At 50.2% G+C, this 21,330-nt stretch overlaps 1 protein-coding gene across 9 annotated transcripts in view; it reads left to right on the plus strand.

Annotated features, from left to right (window-relative positions):
• wdr35 (WD repeat domain 35) overlaps positions 1 to 21,330 on the plus strand; it is a 162,675-nt gene that overhangs the window by 130,767 nt on the left and 10,578 nt on the right. For all 9 annotated transcript variants that reach the window (XM_072498896.1, XM_072498898.1, XM_072498903.1 and 6 more), the window contains 2 exons: positions 2,472 to 2,612; positions 15,223 to 15,379. In XM_072498896.1, coding sequence (XP_072354997.1) covers positions 2,472 to 2,612; positions 15,223 to 15,379 — 298 coding nt within the window. The remainder of the gene's footprint in view (positions 1 to 2,471; positions 2,613 to 15,222; positions 15,380 to 21,330) is intronic.

Raw genomic sequence — 21,330 nt, forward strand, 5'->3', positions numbered from 1 at the left:
CCGGGGTCAGATCGCCCCGCGCCCCCCCAAGGACCCCGGAGCCCGCCCACGCCGCCTGGTCCCGCCGGTAAATACCAGCTTTGAGTTACGCCGGCGGGACAGGCAATTTCTCGGCGGGACTTCGGCCCATCCGGGCCAGAGAATTGAGCGGGGGGTCCCGCCAACTGGCGTGGCCCGATTCCCGCCCCCGCCCAATCTCCGGTACCGGAGACTTCGGCGGGGGCGGGATTCACAGTGGCCAACGGCCATTCTCCGACCCGGCGGGGGGTCGGAGAATGACGCCCCTTATTTTGAAATTTATAATTAGAAGTATAGGAGCAGGTGAATTTTACAATTGGTTTTGTACCCTTTATCCGATAATTTTATTGACCAATTAAAGGTTGAACGATTTACAGACCAATCTTAGAATACAGCAAATTTAAATTAGTTATGGTGCATTATGAAGAGCAGTTCACTGACCAACTCTTGCACAATCTGTTTGTACCTGTGGAGAATGTGAAAAAATTATGGATCTTGCGATCATAGGGAAACAGTGTCACAATGTAAAGTCAAATAATTCAGCCATGTATTTCCTGATCTTCCCATTGACAAATAAGTTGGTCTGCAAAGATATCATTTATTGTTTTAACATAAATTTAACAGTAATTTATAATAGGTATTTCTGTCATCTAAAAAATGCAGTAGATTAGATAATCAGATTGAAATGCAAGATTCTGTAATTCTCAAAAACTATTAAAAGGTGATAATCTCTGATAGATATAATCGGAAATTGTTGGAATAAGGGTCTAGATTTTGCTATCGGTTTGATTGTTACTAAGCAATAAATAGGAAAGCAACTTCTGGTGCCTGAACACAGGCTGTTAAATGTGGAAATCAGGAAATTAATGTCCGAGTTGTCCTCCAGAAAGTTCACTGCACTGGTGTCTCTCCAAGAAATTTTGCATTCAAATGCACGAAGGATGTGAAGTTGGGCTACTTACCTAATAAACATGCTGATAAAAGTTAGGGCTTGCCTATAAAAGTTAGGGTTTGTCTATTCAAGTGTAAGTGAATTTTTAGTGTGTTAACTCAAGTAATCCACCAGGCTCTAAATATTTGCTTAAAAACTGTCGCATCTCATTCGTTCCAATTTGAATTAAAGATTTTAATTTTTTTAACTTCTTTATGGTGCTTTTAGCTTTCACTCTGATAGCATCTTTCTTTTACTCACTTTATTCCTTCCTTGTGAGTTGGCTTTGAATTAGACATTCCCTACTTTCCTAGTTTAGACTCGGCAGGGATATTTTGGTGAAAGGATAAAATAGATACTGTACTAATAATGTCCACCTGTTTGAAGTCTGGTTTTAGCTCACAATTTTGTTTCTAATTGCTGATTACTATAATTTGAACTTGCCTGGACGCCTAAACTAGATACCAGCATGTTTAACATTCAAGTGTTGATGAGGGACAAATATTGTGGAGCAGTGTATGTGGGCTTCATGCATCCACTTCTGCTTAAGGCGTAGTGTGTGCTGGTTGGCACACAAACAGTTTCAGGACATCTTGGTCTGAGGGCGGAGACGCCTCAATGCAATGTCGCAGGGTACTGTTGGAGGAGGTCCAGAGGAGGAGAAATACTGTGTAGCTGCATAGAGAATTGACAGAATAAATGTTGATAGATTGTTGTTGAAGTCTTGAAAAAAGGTTCCATAGATTCTTCTGATGTGTTTCAAAGTTCACTTAAAAGTTCCAGCAGTAGGTAAAAAGTGAAGTGTGATGTATCTTTTGAGTAAGTCTTGAAATAATGAGCATAATGAAATAACTTGTATACCCCCAAACAGCTGGTGGCTGTTGAGAACAGCCATTGGGTCAAAAACTATCCACCAAAATGCGGTGCAGCTTCATGGTTGAGAACTAGTAGGTAATTTAAGCAGGCAATCATCCCTTTGGCATTTTTCCAATCAACTGTTCTTAGCGCAAGCTTCAACTCCTTCACTAAAATGTTGTCTAATGTCAAACATGGCCTAAACCACCATTTCAGCTCAAGATCCCATATTTACCAGAAGCTCTTTAGCCTTTGAAGGAGCTATCAAAAGTTATGCTGTGCATATTTCAGCAAGAATTCTTCAACTGCATGAGAAGCCAGTTAGTTTCCCTGTTCACACAAGTACCAGTAGTTGTATTGCTGTTTCAATTCTTTAATTACAGCAAGTGCTAGTTCTAGCCTAGATTTTGTGGCCAAAATAATGGTGAATTTAGCGTCACTCACCATTATTATGTGTAAAACGTTCATCTGTCTTGAGATGGGAAAGAAATACCCCATGAAATACCCCATGAACTGTGAATCTCTGAAATAAAGTGTTAGGTCTTCACAAAGTGATATGTTATAAATTATTAAATATTACACTGTGTTGTGGTTTTGGAATATTATCTGTTTAGTATACTTTTTCATCTTCTCTTCCAGAAATCAGTTATTTTGTGTTTTTGTTTAGATTGCTGAGGGAGAAGTAAAAAAGAGAACCAAACCATTACGTGTTAAAAAACTTTACGTGCTGGCAGCACTACTTGTGGAAGATTACCATGAACAGATAAAGAACACCCAGAGAGCAAAATTGAAAGGCAGAAGATCAGAGGTATTGCATATAGTTTTGATCCTTGACTTTGGTCAACTTCTAATTTCACCGATATAAAGTACTTAAATTGATGTTTTTTTTTAGTTTTCTGCGTAAAGGATATTGATATTTTTAGTGTATGTACTTTTTTGTATCTCTTATTCAGCTATAGACAGATGCTGGAATGCAGTTCCATAGCTACTGGCTTAATTATGTTGCCAAAGTAAATATTCTTTATGCTTGAGTACACATATGAAAAGCTGATTTTAACTCTATTGGCTTTAATGGAAAAGACCACTTTTTAAAGACCTTAATCTGCTCTTCTGAGCTGGAATAAATTACTCTCATTGTAAGTTAGCGAGGCACACATCGAAACCTGACTACAAATATGGGAAAGCCATTTTGGCTTCCCACCTGGTCAACCTAGTGGGAGGGGAGCAGAGTCAGAAGATAAGAGGATTTTCATTTTTTAATCTGCCTAGTGGAGCCAGGATGAACAGGAGTCCCACTGTCGAGCTCAAGGCTCTCTTAACAATTTAATGAGTGCCTGGGACCTTTACTTTGGCATGTCATTTGTTGACTTTATGAATGGGAATCCACTCTCTCAATCTTTGGAGAACTAGGCAGTCTGACTGAGGTCAGCCACCTCCGGATATGGCTCAGTTACACACTGCACAATTTGTTTAAAAACGGACCCATTAGTGAAGCAAGTGTTTATTAATTTAAAATTAAACAAGGGTTGGAAATTCATATGTAAGAACAATTTTCTATAAATCGCTAATGCTTACATTTCTTCTTCATATTTACGGGATATGGGCATCATTGGCTCAGCCAGCATTTATTGCCCATCTCTAATTGCCCTTGAGAAGGTGGTGATGAGCTGCCTTCTTGAACTGCTGCAGTGTAGGTACACCCACAGTGCTGTTAGGGAGAGAGTTCCAGAATTCTTGACCAAGCGATGGTGAAGGAACGGTGATATATTTCTAAGTCAGGATGGTGTTTCGCTTGGATGGGAACTTCCAGATGGTATTTCAATGTATATGCTGACCTTGTCCTTCTAGATGTTTGTTGTTATGGGTTTGGAATGTGCTTTATAAGAAAACATCTTGTAGATGGTATACACGCTACCCCTATTCTTTGGTGATGGAGGGTGTGAATGTTTGTGGATGGGGTGTCAATCAAGCAGGCTGTTTTGTCCTGGATGGTATCAAGCTTCATGAGTGTTGTTGGAGCTTCACCCATCCAGGGAAATGGAGAGTATTCCATCATTGTGCCTTGTAGATTTTGGACAGGCTTTGTGGATTCAGGAGGTGAGTTACTCACTGCAGGATTACTTGCCTCTGACCTGCTCTTGAATCTGCAGTATTTATATAGCTAGTCCAATTCAGTTGCTGGTCATTGGTAACCCCAGGATGTTGACAGTGAGGGATTCAGCAATCGTAATACTATTGAATATCTGTGGTAGTATGTATTAGGGGTCATGTGGGACTGTGAAGCCGTGATGCTATTGGCTGACAGATCCCGGGTCCTGGTTGGCTGTTGACTCCTGGCTCCGCCCTGAAGGCGGAGTATAAGAACCCGAGCTTCTCCCCGCCGCTCCATTCTGTTGCTGAACTGCTGGGGACAAGTCTCGCTTAATAAAGCCTCATCGACTTCATCTCTACTCGTCTCTCTCGTAAGTCATTGTGCGCTACAATTTATTAAGCGAGCTTAAAGGACTATGGAGCTCCGGATCGCCCCGGAATGCCTGCAGATCAGCCCCCACGCAGCGAACTCGGCAGCTGTTTTTAAACACTGGCAAGCTTGTTTTGAAGGCTACCTCCGAACGGCCCCCGGCCGGATCACAGAAGACCAGAAAATGCAGGTCCTGCATTCGAGGGTAAGCCCGGAAATTTACCCTCTCATAGAAGACGCAGAGGATTTCCCGACGGCGCTCGCAGCACTGAAGAGCATCTACGTTCGCCCCGTGAACCAGGTCTACGCACGCTACCAACTCGCAACAAGACGGCAAAGTCCCGGAGAATCGTTAGAGGAATTCTATGCCGCGCTGCTAATTTTGGGACGGGGCTGCAGCTGCCCGCCGGTGAACGCGATTGAACACACGGACATGCTAATTCGCGATGCGTTTGTGGCAGGTATGAACTCTCCCCAAATCCGCCAAAGACTTTTAGAAAAAGAGTCGCTAGGACTCTCAGAGGCACGGGCCATTGCACCTTCCCTAGATGTGGCCTCGCAAAACGCCCGCGCCTACGGCCCCGACCGCGCGGCAGCCCCTTGGGCTCCGTGGGCCCCCGTAGCGACAACTCACCCCTACTCCCTCACAGGCTTGCGCGGTTAAAGCGCCAGATCATCCCGGGGGGGCCCGCTGCCATTTCTGCGGGCAAGCGAAACACCCCCGGCAGCGCTGCCCGGCCCGCGCAGCTATTTGCAAAAGCTGCGGCAAGAAGGGCCATTACGCGGCTGTGTGCCGGTCCCGGGGGGTCGCCGCAATCCCCGGAGAAGAACGAGCCCAACGCATCACAAATGCTCCCCAAACCCCCCCCAGCGCCCCATGTGCGACCCGCGGGCGCCGCCATTTTGGGTCCCGGCCACCATGAGGGAGGATGGGCGCCGCCATCTTGTGACTCCCCAGCCACATGCGATTCATGGGGGTGGCCATTTTGTCCACCCCCGACCACGTGCGATCCATGGGGGCGGCCATTTTGTCCACCCCCGGCCGCGTGCGATTCATGGACGCCGCCATATTGGATGACAACAAAGGACCCCAGCATCGACTGCTCCACGGGGTCCGAAGAAGACGCCGAGACGCTACGACCACGACTGGCTTCGGTGACGCTGGATCAATCACGGCCCCGGAGCTCCAGACGACGACAACAACTGTGCTGATCAACGGACACGAGACATCATGCCTGATCGACTCCGGGAGCACCGAAAGTTTCATTCACCCCGACACGGTAAGACGCTGTTTTCTGACCATCCATCCAAGTACGCAAAAGATTTCCCTAGCTGCAGGATCCCACTCCGTAGAGATCAAAGGGTTCTGCATCGCGAACCTAACGGTGCAAGGGAGGGAGTTTAAAAACTACAGGCTCTACGTCCTTCCCCAACTCTGCGCGCGCCCACATTACTGGGATTAGATTTCCAGTGTAACCTGCAGAGCCTAACATTTCAATTCGGCGGCCCAATACCCCCACTTGCTATCTGCGGCCTCGCAACTCTCAAGGTTGAACCGCCGTCCTTGTTTGCAAACCTCACCCCGGATTGCAAACCCGTCGCCACTAGGAGCAGACGGTACAGCGCCCAGGACCGGATATTTATTCGGTCTGAAGTCCAGCGGTTGCTGAAGGAAGGCATAATCCAGGCCAGCAATAGTCCCTGGAGAGCCCAGGTGGTAGTAGTAAAGACCGGGGAAAAGCAAAGGATGGTCATAGACTATAGCCAGACCATCAACAGGTACACACAGCTCGATGCGTACCCTCTCCCCCGCATATCCGACATGGTAAATCGGATTGCCCAGTATAAGTTTTCTCCACCGTGGACCTCAAGTCCGCCTACCACCAGCTCCCCATCCGTCCAAGTGACCGCAAGTACACAGCCTTCGAGGCAGACGGGCGTCTATACCACTTCCTAAGGGTCCCATTTGGTGTCACGAACGGGGTCTCGGTCTTCCAACGGGAGATGGACCGAATGGTTGACCAGCACGGGTTGCAGGCCACATTCCTGTATCTCGACAACGTAACCATCTGCGGCCACGATCAGCAGGACCACGACGCCAACCTCCAAAAATTCCTCCAGACCGCTAACGCCTTGAACCTCACATACAACGAGGAAAAGTGCGTTTTTAGCACAAACCGGCTAGCCATCCTGGGATACGTAGTGCGCAATGGGATAATAGGCCCCGACCCCGAACGCATGCGCCCCCTCATGGAATTTCCCCTCCCCCACTGCTCCAAAGCCCTAAAACGTTGCCTGGGGTTCTTTTCATATTACGCCCAGTGAGTCCCCCAGTATGCAGACAAGGCCCGCCCGCTAATACAGACCACTACCTTCCCCCTGTCGACAGCGGCTCGCCAGGCCTTCAGCCGCATCAAAGCGGATATCGCAAAGGCCATGATGCGCGCCATCGACGAGTCCCTCCCCTTCCAGGTCGAGAGCGACGCCTCCGACGTAGCTCTGGCGGCCACCCTTAACCAAGCGGGCAGACCCGTGGCCTTTTTCTCCCGAACCCTCCACGCCTCAGAAATCCGCCACTCCTCAGTGGAAAAGGAAGCCCAAGCCATAGTGGAAGCTGTGCGACATTGGAGGCATTACCTGGCCGGCAGGAGATTCACTCTCCTCACCGACCAACGGTCGGTAGCCTTCATATTCGATAATGCACAGCGGGGCGAAATTAAAAATGACAAGATCTTAAGGTGGAGGATCGAGCTCTCCACCTTCAACTACGAGATCTTGTACCGTCCCGGAAAGCTGAACGAGCCGCCCGATGCCCTATCCCGCGGCACATGTGCCAACGCACAAATAGACCGTCTCCAAGCCCTCCACGAGGACCTCTGCCACCTGGGGGTCACTCGGTTCTACCATTTTATAAAGTCCCGCAACCTCCCCTACTCTGGAGGAGGTCCGTACAGTCACCAGGAACTGCCACATCTGCGCGGAGTGCAAACCGCACTTTTTCAGGCCGGATAGAGCGCACCTGATCAAGGCTTCCCGCCCCTTTGAACGCCTCAGTCTGGATTTCAAAGGGCCCCTCCCCTCCACCGACCGCAACACATACTTCCTGAACGTGGTGGACGAGTACTCCCGTTTCCCCTTCGCCATCCCCTGTCCCGACATGACAGCGGCCACTGTCATTAAAGCCCTTGGTACCATATTCACACTGTTTGGTTGCCCCGCATATATCCATGGCGACAGGGGATCCTCCTTCATGAGTGACGAGCTGCGCCAGTTCCTGCTCAGCAAGGGCATAGCCTCGAGCAGGACGACCAGCTACAACCCCCGGGGGAACGGGCAAGTAGAGAGGGAGAGCGGCACGGTCTGGAAGACCGTCCTACTGGCCCTCCGGTCCAGGGATCTCCCAGTTTCCCGGTGGCAGGAAGTCCTCCCGGACACTCTCCACTCCATCCGGTCGCTGCTGTGTACCACCACTAACCAAACGCCTCATGAGCGCCTCCTTGTCTTCCCCAGGAAATCCTCCTCCGGAACGTCGCTGCCGACCTGGCTGGCGGCCCCAGGACCCATCTTGCTCCGGAAACATGTGCGGGCGCACAAGTCGGACCCGTTGGTCGAGAGGGTTCACCTCCTCCACGCGAACCCGCAGTACGCCTACGTGGCATACCCCGACGACCGACAGGACACGGTCTCCCTGCGAGACCTGGCGCCCGCCGGCAACACACACACCCCCCCGACACCGATCATCCCCTCCCTGCCACCGGCGCACCCCGCGATCACCCCCTTCCCGGGAGGATCGGTCCTCCTCCCGTGTCCGCCCAGGAGTGAAACAGGAACAAACACCGAAACGCTCCCGGAGACGACAACGCCGGAACAAGCACCTGCACCACCACCGGGGCTGAGGCGATCGACGAGGAAGACCAGACCGCCCGCTCGACTCGTGGCATCGGCGTGACACCAAGAATGTTGTTGGACTGTAACAAAAATTTTATCTCTTACTAATATTGTAAATAGTTTCACAAACCTTGTACATAGCCCAGTGTAGGGCTAAAACTGTAATGACATGCCTGAAAATTTTCCTCCCAGGACGAAGCTTGTAAACCCCTACCACCATGCGAACCACCACCCCGCCGGGTTCATTTTTAACAAGGGGTGAATGTGGTAGTATGTATTAGGGGTCATGTGGGACTGTGAAGCCGTGATGCTATTGGCTGACAGATCCCGGGTCCTGGTTGGCTGTTGACTCCTGGCTCCGCCCTGAATGCGGAGTGTAAGAACCCGAGCTTCTCCCCGCCGCTCCATTCTGTTGCTGAACTGCTGGGGACAAGTCTCGCTTAATAAAGCCTCATCGACTTCATCTCTACTCATCTCTCTCGTAAGTCATTGTGCGCTACAATATCAAGGAGTGATATTTAGAGTCTCTCTTGTTGGAGATGGTCATTACCTGGCAGAAATGTTACTTGCCACCTGTCAGCCCAAACCTGGATATTGTCCAGACCTTGCTGCATTTGGATACTGCTTCAGTATCTGAGGAGTTGTGAATAGCACTGAACATTGTGCAATTGTAAATGAACCTCACCAGCTCTGACCTTATGATGGAAGGAAGGTCATTGATGAAGCAACTGAAGATGGTTGTGTCTAGGACACTACCCTGAGGAACTCCTGTCATGATGTCCTCGAACTGACATGATTGACCTCCACAATCATCTTCCTGCCTTCTGGGTATGACTCCAATCAGCGGAGAGTTTGACTCCAGTTTTGCTAGGGCTCACCGATGCCACACTCAGTCAAATGTTGCCTTGATATCAAGGATCGTCACTCTCATCTCACCTCTGGAGTTCAGCTCTTTTGTCCATGTTTGAAACAAGGCTGTAATGAGGTCAGGAGCTGAGTGACCCTGGCATAACCCAAATTGAACATCAGTGAGCATGTTATTGCTAAGCAAATGCTACTTTTTTCTTTAGAAAATATTTTAACGAGGCAATTATAATTTTAACATGTTAAACAACAGAGATCCAACACACGCAAAAAACCCACAATAACACACCCAACGCCCCCCAGCCCTAAACCCTAGCTACCCATACATTAGATTCCCTGTCCTTATTCGTCACTTCCATGCCCCCAATACCCCCCCCCCCTGCTGACGGTCAATTTTCCTTGAACGGCTGCCACCTCCAAATGAACCCCTGTAATGAATCCCTAAGGCAAACTTAATTTTCTCTAGCCTAAGAAACATGGACAAAAGAGCTGAACTCCAGAGGTGAGATGAGAGTGACTGTCCTTGATATCAAGGCAGCATTTGATGCTATGTCACTGACCCAAACCCCTGATTTTGGAGACGCCGAATCCCTCCATCCCAGTCAAATCCGTCTCCGGCCCACCAGGGAGGCAAAGGCCAAAACATCAGACTTGTGTCCTTGCAAGATGCCGCCTCCACTCTTTCCCACACCGACTCCTCCCCCAATACCCATTTCCTAACCATCGATATAATAGCCGCCCAGAAGTAATTAATAAAGTTCAAAAGGGCCAAGCCCCCCTCTTCCTGCCCCGGTTCAAGAAGGACCTTCTTCACCCTCGGGGCTCTCCCGGCTCATATAAAACCTGAGATCGCCGCATTCATCTTCCTAAAAAATGCCTTGGGGAGGAAGATTTGAAGACACTGAAACACGAACAGCAACCTCGGGAGGACTGTCATTTTCACCGTCTGTACCCTCCCCGCCACTGACAGCGGGAGCACGTCCCACCTACGGAAGTCCCCTTTCATTTGCTCAATCAACCTGCCCAAATTTAGTTTATGAAGCCTACCCCAGTCCCTTGCCATTTGAATCCCCAGGTACTTGAAACTCCCTACCACCACGTTGAATGGCATCTCCCTCAGTCTCCTCTCCTGCCCTCTTGCCTGGATTGCAAAAAGCTCACTCTTCCCCATATTCAGTTTGTAACCTGAGAACCAACCAAATTCCTCCAGTATCCCCATAATTCCTGCAATTCCCCCCAACGGGTCTGTATATAAAGGAGAAAATCATCCGCATAGAGCGAGACCCTATGTTCCACCCCCCTCTCACTATCCCCCGCCAAATGTTCGATGCTCTCAGCGCCATTGTCAAAGGCTCTATGGCTAGGGCAAACCGTAGTGGGGAGAGTGGACACCCCTGTCTTGTTCCCCCATCACAGACTAAAATATTCTGATTGAACCCGGTTTGTCCTTGCGTTCGCCACCGGTGCCTGATATAGTAACCGGACCCAATCTACAAATCTCTGCCTAAACCCAAACCTCCCCAGAACATCCCACAAGTACTTCTACTCCACTCAATCAAAGGCCTTTTCTGCGTCCATGGCCACCATCACCTCAACCTCGCTCCCCTCTGCAGGCATCATTATTACATTTAGGAGCAGCGTAATGTTGGACGTCAGGTGTTGTCCGTTAACAAATCCCGTCTGGTCCTCCGCTATTACCCCGGAACACAATCCTCTATGCGTGTGGCCAACATCTTTGCCAGCAATTTTGCATCTACATTTAACAGGGAGATTGGCCTATTCAAGCCACAGCTCTTTATACCAGTAAAGGAAATCATTGCCTGCGATAACGTTGGGGGGAGCTCTCCCAGCTCCTTTGACTCATTAAAAGCCTTTACCAGGAGTGGCCCCAACAGCCCGGAAAACTTTTTATAAAACTCAACTGGGTATCCGTCTGGTCCCGGGGCTTTACCCGATTGCATTGTCCCCAACCCGTCTATAACCTCCCCAAGCCCAATTGGGACTCCCAAATCTTCCACCAACACCTCATCCATCCTCCAGCCCTCCCAAAAATGGCTTCAAACCCTCCTCCCCGGCTGGGGGTTCCGATTTATACAATTTAGTAGAAAACTACCCAAACACATCATTTACCCCCGTTGGATCCAAAACCACCTTCCCCCTGTTTCCTCTCCGCCGGAAGCTTTACGTAAATGGTTTAATTTGTCCTTTGATTTGCTCTTATAGCTTTGTGAGGGGCACTCTGGCCCCATGTCAGTCTTTCCCTGGTATCCCTCCTGGCATTTTCTTGGGTCTCTCCCTCCTTTGCCGCCCCCTCGTTCCTGTCTGCATTCCCATTTTTAACATGTGTCCTCTACCCCCTCTTCCCCATTCCATCTGTCGTTGGCTTCAAACAGGTCTTGGAACAGGCTGATTAATTGCCCCCATGCTTTGTGGAAGCCATCGTCCGACCCGCGTATGGTGTATTTGATCTTCTCCAGATAGAGAAATTCTGATAGGCCTGCCAACCAGCCTGCAGCTGTGGGCGGTGCTGCTGATCGCCAGCCGAGCAGGATTCTCCGGTGGGCGATTAGGGAAACAAATACAAGGGCGTCGGCCCTCTTCCGCATATGAAGTTTTGGCTGGTCCAATACCCCACAGACTGCCACTCTTGGACACGACTCTACCCTCACCCCCACAACCTTAGATATCACCTCGAAGAAGGCTGTCCAGAACCCCACAAGCCTGGGACATACCCTAAATACGTGGACGTGGTTAGTCAGGCCTCCCTGGCACCGTTCATATTTGTCCTCCACATCTGGTAAGAACCTGCTCATTCGGGTTCTTGTCAGGTATGCTCTGTGCACCACTTTAAACTGCATGAGGCTTAGCCTTGCGCAGAACGAGGTGGAGTTGGCCCTGCTCAGTGCTTCGCTCCAGAGTCCCCACCCTCCTTCCGTCCCTAATTCGTCCTCCCATTTCTGCCTTGTTCCGTCCAGTGGTGAGCATGTCCTTTCTGAAAGTCATCCATATATGTCCCTGCAATTTCCTTCTCCCGTACTGTCCTCGTCCAGTAGCTCTTCCAACATTGTGTCTCTCGGGGCTCTAGGGTACCTCGTCCTCTCCTTGCGGAGAAAGGTTTTCACTTGTACCTGTCAGAGTTCCTGTCTGCTCGGTAGTTCCAGTCATTCCGTGAGCTCTTCCAAGATCGCAGGTTCGTCCCCCATGTAAAAGTCCCTGACAGCTGGCGTCCCCCTGTCCTGTTTCCATCTCTTAAAGTGGCGTCGAGCATGGCTGGTGAGAACCTGTGATTTCCGCAGACGGGGGCCATGGTGGACACCTTGGAAGGGTTGTCTCATCTGATTCCAGGTTCTTAAGTGTTGCCACTACCACTGGGCTGGATGTGTGTTTTGCCGGTGGGGATGGGAGCACTGTCGTGGTGAGGGCTCGGAGGGTCGTTCCTGTGCAAGAGGATACCTCCATCCTCACCCATTCTATGTTTGGTTCCCTTACCCATCCCCTCACTGTCTCGGCTGTGACTACCCAGTCGTAGTATTGCAAATTCGGAAGAACCAAGCCACCCATGCGTTTCCTCCTCTGAAATGTTGTCCTCGGGATTCTTGGATTTCTCATTTCTCCCCATCTCACATAAACTCCATAAACATTTGGTCTATTTTTTTGGAAAAAGCCTTGGGGATGAAGATCGGTATGGATCTATACAGGAAGAGGAACCTTGGAAGTATGTTTAATATGATCGGCTGCACCCTCTCCGCTAGGAAAAGCAGGAATACATCCTATCTCTGTAGATCCTTTTTAACGGTCCAGAAAGACGCGCTGTGAGGTAATTTGGACATTCTGAATTCTCCTTCCGTGTACCCGAACAGGTGCCGGAGTGTGGCGACTAGGGGATTTTCACAGTAACTTCAGTGCAGTGTTAATGTAAGCCTACTTGTGACAATAAAAATTATTATAAAGACTAGTCAGATTCCACTTATGAATCCGTGGCCAATCGTGGACTATCTGGATCCCCAGGTAGCAGAAACCCTAGGTAGCGGAATTTGTTTTGGGCTATTTTAAATGGGAGACCTTGCAGCTCTGTCCCTCTCCCATTCAGGTTCACCAGGAAAACCTCACTTTTGCCCAGGTTGATATTGTAGCCTGAGAAGGCCCCCAAACTCTTCCCTGAGCTTCATGATTTCTTTCATGCCGTTCAGCGGTTTTGAGATGTAGAAGAGAAGATCATCCGCATGATGTGAATGAGACTCACATCACTCTTTGCCTCCTCTTCAGATACCCTTCCAACCTCTCGCGTCTCACCGGGCGATCGCCAAGGGTTCAATTGCCACAGCGGAAAGGAGCGAGAACAGTGGGCATCCCTGTCTGGTGCCTCTGTGCAATTGGAAGTATTCGGAGCTGGTGATGTTGGTCTGAATGCTCGCTTTGGGGGCATTGTACAGGAGTTGCACCAATGAGGTGAACCCTGTCCTTAACCCAAAACGCTCCAGTACCTCGATGAGGTACTTCCATTCGACTCTTGAAGGCTTTTTCTGCGTCCAGGGAGACGATCACCTCTGGTGTTCTCTCCCCGGATGGGGTCAGTATCACATTCAGCAGCGTCTGATGTTCGCTGTCTACCCTTGACAAAGCTTGTCTGGTCCTCTGGCCAGGACTTTTACGAGTACTTTCCCGTCCACAATGAGCAGTGAAATAGCACAAGTGTATAGCACTGTGGCTTCACAGCGGCAGGATCCCAGGTTCAATTCCCCGCTGGGTCACTGTCTGTGCGGAGTCTGCACGTTCTCCCCGTGTCTGCGTGGGTTTCCTCCGGGTGCTCCGGTTTCCTCCCACAGTCCAAAGACGTGCAGGTTAGGTGGACTGGCCATGATAAATTGTCCTTAGTGACCAAAAAACGTTAGGAGGGGTTATTGGGTTACAGGGATAGGGTGGAAGTGAGGGCTTAAGTGGGTCGGTGCAGCCTCGATGGACTGAATGGCCTCCTTCTGCAATGTATGTTCTATGTTCAAGTCCACCAGGAACCCGTCCGGTCCCGGTTTCTTCCCTGCCGGCATGGAGTTGCTACTCTCCATGACCTTCCAGTTGTATTGGTGCTTCCTGCTCCCCCCATCTGTCGTCCCCCTCGACTGGCACATCCAGTCCATCGAAGAACCGTTTCATCTCACCTAGGTACAGGAAACGCCATAGGTCCACTGTCCTCATCTGTTACATAAACGTTTCCAGTTCCCTAGCCATGCCTGTCGTTTCCCCATTCTGGGGTTTGATCGATCCATCAATGGCTCCTGTACGCAGTTAAAATACCCCCCCCCCCCCCCCCCCCCCCCATGATTAGTCGGTGTATATCTATGTTGGGATTTCCGGCATGGCCTGTTTTCTAAAATCCACGTCGTCCCAGTTGGGCACGTACACATTTACTGGGACTTACCAGTGCTCTGTCTAGGACATCAATGATGTCCCCCTTGGTCCGTGTCCATCTTTGTCGCCTTCCTCTTGCTTATCCCTCTAGCCCTTGTCCCGTAGCAGGAATGTTAGGTCTATCCCACCCAGCCCTTCCTTACCCACCCTCTCCCTCGGGTGCGTCTCTTGGAGGAAGACTATGTCGGCTTTCAGACTTCTCAGGTGGGCGAAAACGCTGAATCTTTTCACTGGGCTGTTAAGTCGCCTAACGTTCCAGGTGACGTACTGATGGGGGGTTTCTGACTCCCCCCTCCTGGGGGGTTTATGTTCACCACCCTGCAGGATCAACCATACTTACCTTGTGGATGCGCCCCTGCATTCCAGGGTTTCCCTTTGTTAGAGGGTCATCCAAAATTGCCACTGTCACTGTTCTCACCATGAGACTTGACCCCTGAACTCCGGGGTTTCCCTTTGCTCAGGGAACATCCAACATTGCCGCCAATGGTAACTTAGTATTTCTGGCTGAATATTGTTGCGAATGCTTCAGCTTTATCTTCTGAAGATCTGTTTCGATTTTCTTCATTGAGACCAGAAATTGTACTCTTGCACATTTTCGTTTATAGAATGACTTAATTGATTTATTGGTATTTACAATGTTGAAAATATGCAGCACATCAAGCAACATCTGAAAAGAAAATGATTAATAAATATTTTGGGTTACAGCATATTTTCCATTTTGATATTAATTTTCTAAATTTCTGTTAGGCTTAAAGATGAAATGCAATAATGTGTACTATATTTCTTTGCTTTGTTTCAGGCTACAACAGCTCTAGCTGGGTTACTTGAAGAAGATGCCTCTTTGTCAGATAATCGTATTATCGACAATGCTTGGCGTGGGGCGGAGGCATATCACTTCTTTTTGCTAGCACAACGTCAGCTTTATGAAGGCTATGTAGATGCTGCAATGAAAACAGGTATGGTTCATGTGATGTACAAAATAAATAAGCCTAGAAATTCTCCCTGCTTTTGGCATGAAATTAGAATTATTTTGTGCAAAAGGGGAAGTGTAATAGCTTGGAAGAGGGTGAGGTTGGGAGGACAGGGATGTGCAGCAGGACTTTCTGGCCCTCATACCAGCAGCATCATCTCAGGATGAGTGGGAACATTTGGAGAGCTAATCAAAGTCAACAAATGTTTCTTTCCTGCCCGCAACAATGCCTGCTGGTGTCAAGGCCAGAAAATCTTACCTCTGGACCAGCAATGAAAATAAAACTGCTTGCCACACACGAGAAGTTAGACAATACACTGAAAGGCACGTTGAAGAGCTTCAGCGCCATGGCTGTAATTATAGAGGAGTCAATCTATCATTGGTGTATTGTCTTGACAGATAGCATCATCGATCCGCAGTCCATTTTGGAGTTTGTGGTCTTCTCCAGGGACATTGCACTGGGGCCTCATAACATGCGACTAATGCATGTCATCAGCCTTTAGTTAGATACTTGGTTTATTGAAAAATTCTTACAGCAGCAATTGCTAAGTTATGATGATACAAATAAACCAAGTAAGCATGATTCACAACATAGTTAGTTATATATGACCATTAAAATAACATAAAATAATAAAGGGTTGTACAATTATGATCATGTTAGAATACAAATAATTGCAGAATAGAAATGCAACTTGGTGAAAGTTCAAATGATTGCTGTCTGGACTCTAGACTCCACGTTAGAGGGACTGGAGAACTAATAGACAGGGGGCTGGATTCTCCATTATTGAGACGATGTCCCCACCCCAGCGTCCGAACTGTGGAATTTTACTCCTGAAAATTGAAAATCCTGCAAAAAAGTGAAACAAATTTATAGCCCTGCAGGGGGCTCGCAGGGACCCGGAGTGAATCTCGCAGCCTTTGCTGCAGATCCGGGTCCCCGCACGTCCGGGTCAGAGGCCACGCATGCACACGGCAGCGGTGTCCAGCGGCTGCGCCGTGCTCCATGGCGGACTCATACCGCGGAGGTAGACCCATAAAGGAGACCCCCCCCCCCGCTCGGCCGCGCGCCCGACCCTCAAACACCGTACATTAAGTCCCCGGCCGCCTATAAGGCCCCCCCCTGGCCTCCAGTCCACCCACCCCCGACCAGGGCGGCCGTGGACTGAGTCCGCAGCCGCCACGCGAGCATCCCAACCGGCAATAGCAGGTTAGTTCCACACCGTCGGGAACTTGGCCGGTCGGGGGTGAAGGATTGCTGAGCAGGCCTCTGCCAATGGCCCCCGGTGGCGTGGCGTACTCCCCGGTGACGCCGATTTTCGGTGCCTGGAGAATCGCCGGGCCCGATTACGGCATCAAACTGGATTCTCCGCCCCAGCGCCGGCCGTGATTTCGGCATTGGGTTGCAGAGAATCCAGCCATGGGGCTTTTAAGCATCTGAATTGGCATAAATGTTAACTGGTTTAAATATATTTTAGTGTGCCATTTAAGGGAGTGGTAAAGAGGGTAACAAAGACTGTCAATACAGAAACGCTTTGTGTAACATTTTTGGGGAGGATAATCTGTAAGTCCCGAGAAGTGCTGCTCTATCAACTGGTGCCTGAAGCAGAAGTTTAAAGAACAAAGAACAATACAGCCTGATACCAACCTTGGCCAAAACCCTCAACTTCCTTGTGCCATATCCCTCTATACCCATCCTGTCCATGTATAAAGAACAATACAATGCAGGAACAAAATTGCCAAGTTGATTCAGGTCAGACAGGGGGTGAGAGGTTAAAGCTTCAAAGTATCATTGGGTCAGAAATCGAACATGATCCTGCCCACTTGTGGATTGAACCTGGGAGGTTTTGGAGGCAAGCGGGAAACGCCAGTGGAGCTGACATAACTAATTTCAATGTGGAAATAGCTAATTAATTGTGAATTGAACTCTGCATTTAGCTTTAACAGTCAACGTATGGGCTTCCTGAATTGTGTGGCATTTACCATAGTTAGCATGTCAAGAGCCGAGGGGAGAATTATGTTCAAGGTATATGACAAGCTGGAAAGCCATCAAAGAACGAAATGGCCTAGCTCCTGACCATCCGTTCAAAGGCTTGTGTTCACAGGATTTGAACTTAGCGCCTTATTTCAGTGCTTTTAAGGGTGATTTCAAACTTTTTAGCAGTCATTTCACCTATCTTGGATCATACTCACCTTGATCTGAACTTTCTTGCTGTCAACCTACACTGAATTATAAGAACACGGTAGGGCAGCACGGTAGCATTGTGGATAGCACAATTGCTTCACAGCTCCAGGGTCCCAGGTTCGATTCCGGCTTGGGTCACTGTCTGTGCGGAGTCTGCACATCCTCCCCGTGTGTGCGTGGGTTTCCTCCGGGTGCTCCGGTTTCCTCCCACAGTCCAAAGATGTGCAGGTTAGGTGGATTGGCCATGATAAATTGCCCTTAGTGTCCAAAATTGCCCTTATTGTTGGGTGGGGTTATTGGGTTACGGGGAGAGGGTGGAGGTGTTGACCTTGGGTAGGGTGCTCTTTCCAAGAGCCGGCGCAGACTCGATGGGCCGAATGGCCTCCTTCTGCACTGTAAATTCTGTTACAACAACCTGTGCAGCTAAAGAATTGAGGGGGCAACAGTAGCAGTTAGACAAACATCAGGAGCAGCAGCAACGCTAATAGCAGTTGTCTGCTCTGCATAGAAAGGGACTGGAATCAAAGATCCAGGCCAAAGAAGGTGGTGCTCTAGTGCAGGGTACAAAGACAGGAGGTCAGCTTTCTGGATATGATGGAGCAACAGTGTCTCAGGACTTGCTGACACCTGCAGGCTCCTGGAACAAGCTCTCATTCCGAGACTGCTAGGTGGGCACGTATTGCCCATGGCCATCAAGGTCACTGCTGCTCTGAATTTCTTCCTTCCAGAGACATGATGACATCTCTAGAATCTCAATCTTCTACATATAAATGTATCTCCCAGGTCACGAATGCCTTGTTTGCCAAGGCTGCCACTTATATAAACTCTACCACGGATGAGGCCAGTCAAACATAGAGGGCTGTCATATTTGCTAAAGTGGATTCACACAGGTATAGGAGTCATAGATTGCACACATGTGACGTTCTAAATGTCCTCACAACAGTTGCGAGGGATTCCACGCTTTCAATGCTCAGCTTATTTATGTCCATTGGAAGGTTATTATATATATGTCTGTGCAAGATATCCTGGAAGTTGCCATGATTTATTCCATGGCACACATCTATAGGTTCTTGCCTGTAGGGTGACTGCTTGAAGACAAATATTCTGGGAGGACATGACTGATGATTCCTGTAAGGCACCCTACCAACGATAGAGGAGCCACATGGCCGCAGCAGCCATCATAGGTTTCTGAAAATGTGGTTCAGGTGCCTTAACATCCTTCAATATGCCCATCAAGCGTCTCCAGAATGGTTGTGGTCTGATATATATTTCACAACAGCACATTGCAGAGAGGAGTGGAGCTGCAGGAAGAGTAAGTGAGGAGAAGCCAGGTGTGGCCATGGCGCCTGCTCCCAGAGACCACATCCAGACATAATTCAGCTAATCTGAGTGCATAAGGCCATCTGACAATGTAATCATAAATCCTAACCCTAATTCCGACCTGCAAGAGGGCGTCGGGTGAGGGCCGCGGTGCATACCACTGGAATGGGTAGCTCCAACCACCAGTACCCCTGCCGGCAGCGATGGATGCTGGGGCCAGTGGCTCCCATGGTGCCATGCACCAATGGGACCAGGGGTGCAATGTGGAGGGCGGAGTGGCAAGGAGAATGGCCGGGGGGGGGGGGGGAGAGGAGGGAGGAGCATGTGAGGGCACGGTCCTGCAGCAGCTGAGCTTGACCCATAGGTACAGGTGCTAGCCAGTGAGGATGGAGAGCCAGCCGCCCAACAGGCCGAGGAGGAGGTGGGAAGGAGGCGCAGCATCAGGCCTCGTGAACCTGCAGTGCCTGTCCTTCGAGGACCTACCAGACCGGCATGATGTCGAAGAGTCCAACTGAGCAGAGGCACCCTATGGCATATTTGCTGGATCATGGCGCACCTGGAACCGCGGGGGTATGGGGGGGATGACACCAACGTCCGATGGCCATCAAGGTGACGGTTGCCCTAAACGTTTTCGCCACCGGGCCCTTCTAGGCAGTGAGTGGGGACCTGTCTGGGATCTTGCAGACGTTGATGCACAGGTGTACCTGCATCGTAACTGAGACCCTCTAAGCCCTGTCGGCACAATATATCAGCTTCAATGTGGACCATGCCTACCAGGATGCCAGGTAGCAGGTTTTGCAGGGACGGTCAAGGTTCAGAGGTTGATCGACGGGATGCATGTCCCCCTACGAGCACTAGCGCATGAGGGGGTGGTCTTCACAAACCAGAAGGGGTTCCCACTCGATCACGTGCAGCTGGTGTGTGACCATGAGCTGCACATCATGCATGTCTGTGCCCAATACCCAGGCAGTGTGCACGATGCCTTCATCCTGCCACACTCGACAGTTCCAGACACTTTTGAGGCGCACCCCCAGGTGAGGGGTTGGCTCTAGGGCAACAGGGGTTATCCGCTGTGATTAGGGCTGTTGTCACCTATCTGAAGGCCACAGACCAACGTGGAGACCCGCTACAACAACGCCCAAGCCACGACCAAGGCACTGGTGCATCGGTGTCCTGAAGTTGTGATTCATGTGCCTAGACTGCTCTGGAGGGCCCTTCAGTATAGCTCTGGCATAATCTCCAACACCTTGGTGGCCTGCTGCATCCTTGCACAGCAGATGGGCAACTTGAAAAATGAAAATCGCTTATTGTCACGAGTAGGCTTCAATGAAGTTACTGTGAAAAGCCCCTAGTCGCCACATTCCGGCGCCTGTTCGGGGAGGCTATTACGGGAATTGAACCGTGCTGCTGGCCTGCCTAGGTCTGCTTTAAAAGCCAGCGATTTAGCCCGTTGAGCTAAACCAGCCCCATGAGCTAAACCAGCCCCTCTGGATGCGGGGGATGAACGCCAGGCCTTGTCCAATGAGAAGGATACGGGGAAGGGCCAGGATGGGCAAGGCATGGGGTCCAGGCAGGCTCAGGAGACCACACAAAGTGTGCGCCTGGGCCGCTGCACATGAGACGCTAATCACCTCCAAGTTTGCCGACTAGGGGAGCCGGCCGACACGACCATCCCGTCCCACCCCCACAAACCCCTCTGATCTCCGCTGACCCCCCCCCCCCCCAATGTCCTACCTCCCTGCACCAACCACTGCCCATTTTCCCCCCCCCTCCACACACACACCCACCCACACCTACAACCCCCTCCATATTTCCTACCTGCCTCACTACAGGGTGCAAGCACTGGCGGCTTCACCGTCACCTGCCGCTGCCAGGCCTGGAGGCCCGTTCCCGTCTCAACTGGGGCACGATGCTACAGGCCATGGAGCACAAGGACTGGGCCACCTCCCTCTGTGACTGGCTCAGGTCAACCAGTGCCCAGGCAATGTCATAGACGCTGGCAGCCATGACTTGTTGTGACTGGGCCAAGCTCTGGTGTGCCCCTGCATGTCCAGGTGACCCTGGTACATGGCTGTCTGTGACAGGGCCGCCCTGTCATGGCTGCGGGTAAAGGCACTGCCTGGGCGCTGGCTGACCTGAGACAGCCACAAAGGGACGTGGCACAGTCCCAGAGGGAGGTGACCACCTCCCGCACAGAGTGCCCAATGCCTTGGATATCATGACGCATGGCTGAAACCTTCAACCCCAAGGCCTCCACTGTGGGCATCATCCCTGCGGTGTTGGTCTGGGTGGCATGCATGATCAGTACTATCTCCTGCTCCTGCCAGCGGTTGGACTCCTCCAACTGCACCCGCAGGCACTGGATGGTTGCTGACAACCCCTCATGTGTTCCCCAGCTCTGTCTGTATCTCCAGCAACGATGGGACTGCCCTTTC

This window comes from Scyliorhinus torazame, chromosome 4, assembly GCF_047496885.1.
Source record: "Scyliorhinus torazame isolate Kashiwa2021f chromosome 4, sScyTor2.1, whole genome shotgun sequence".
NCBI classification, from domain to species: Eukaryota; Metazoa; Chordata; class Chondrichthyes; order Carcharhiniformes; family Scyliorhinidae; genus Scyliorhinus; species Scyliorhinus torazame.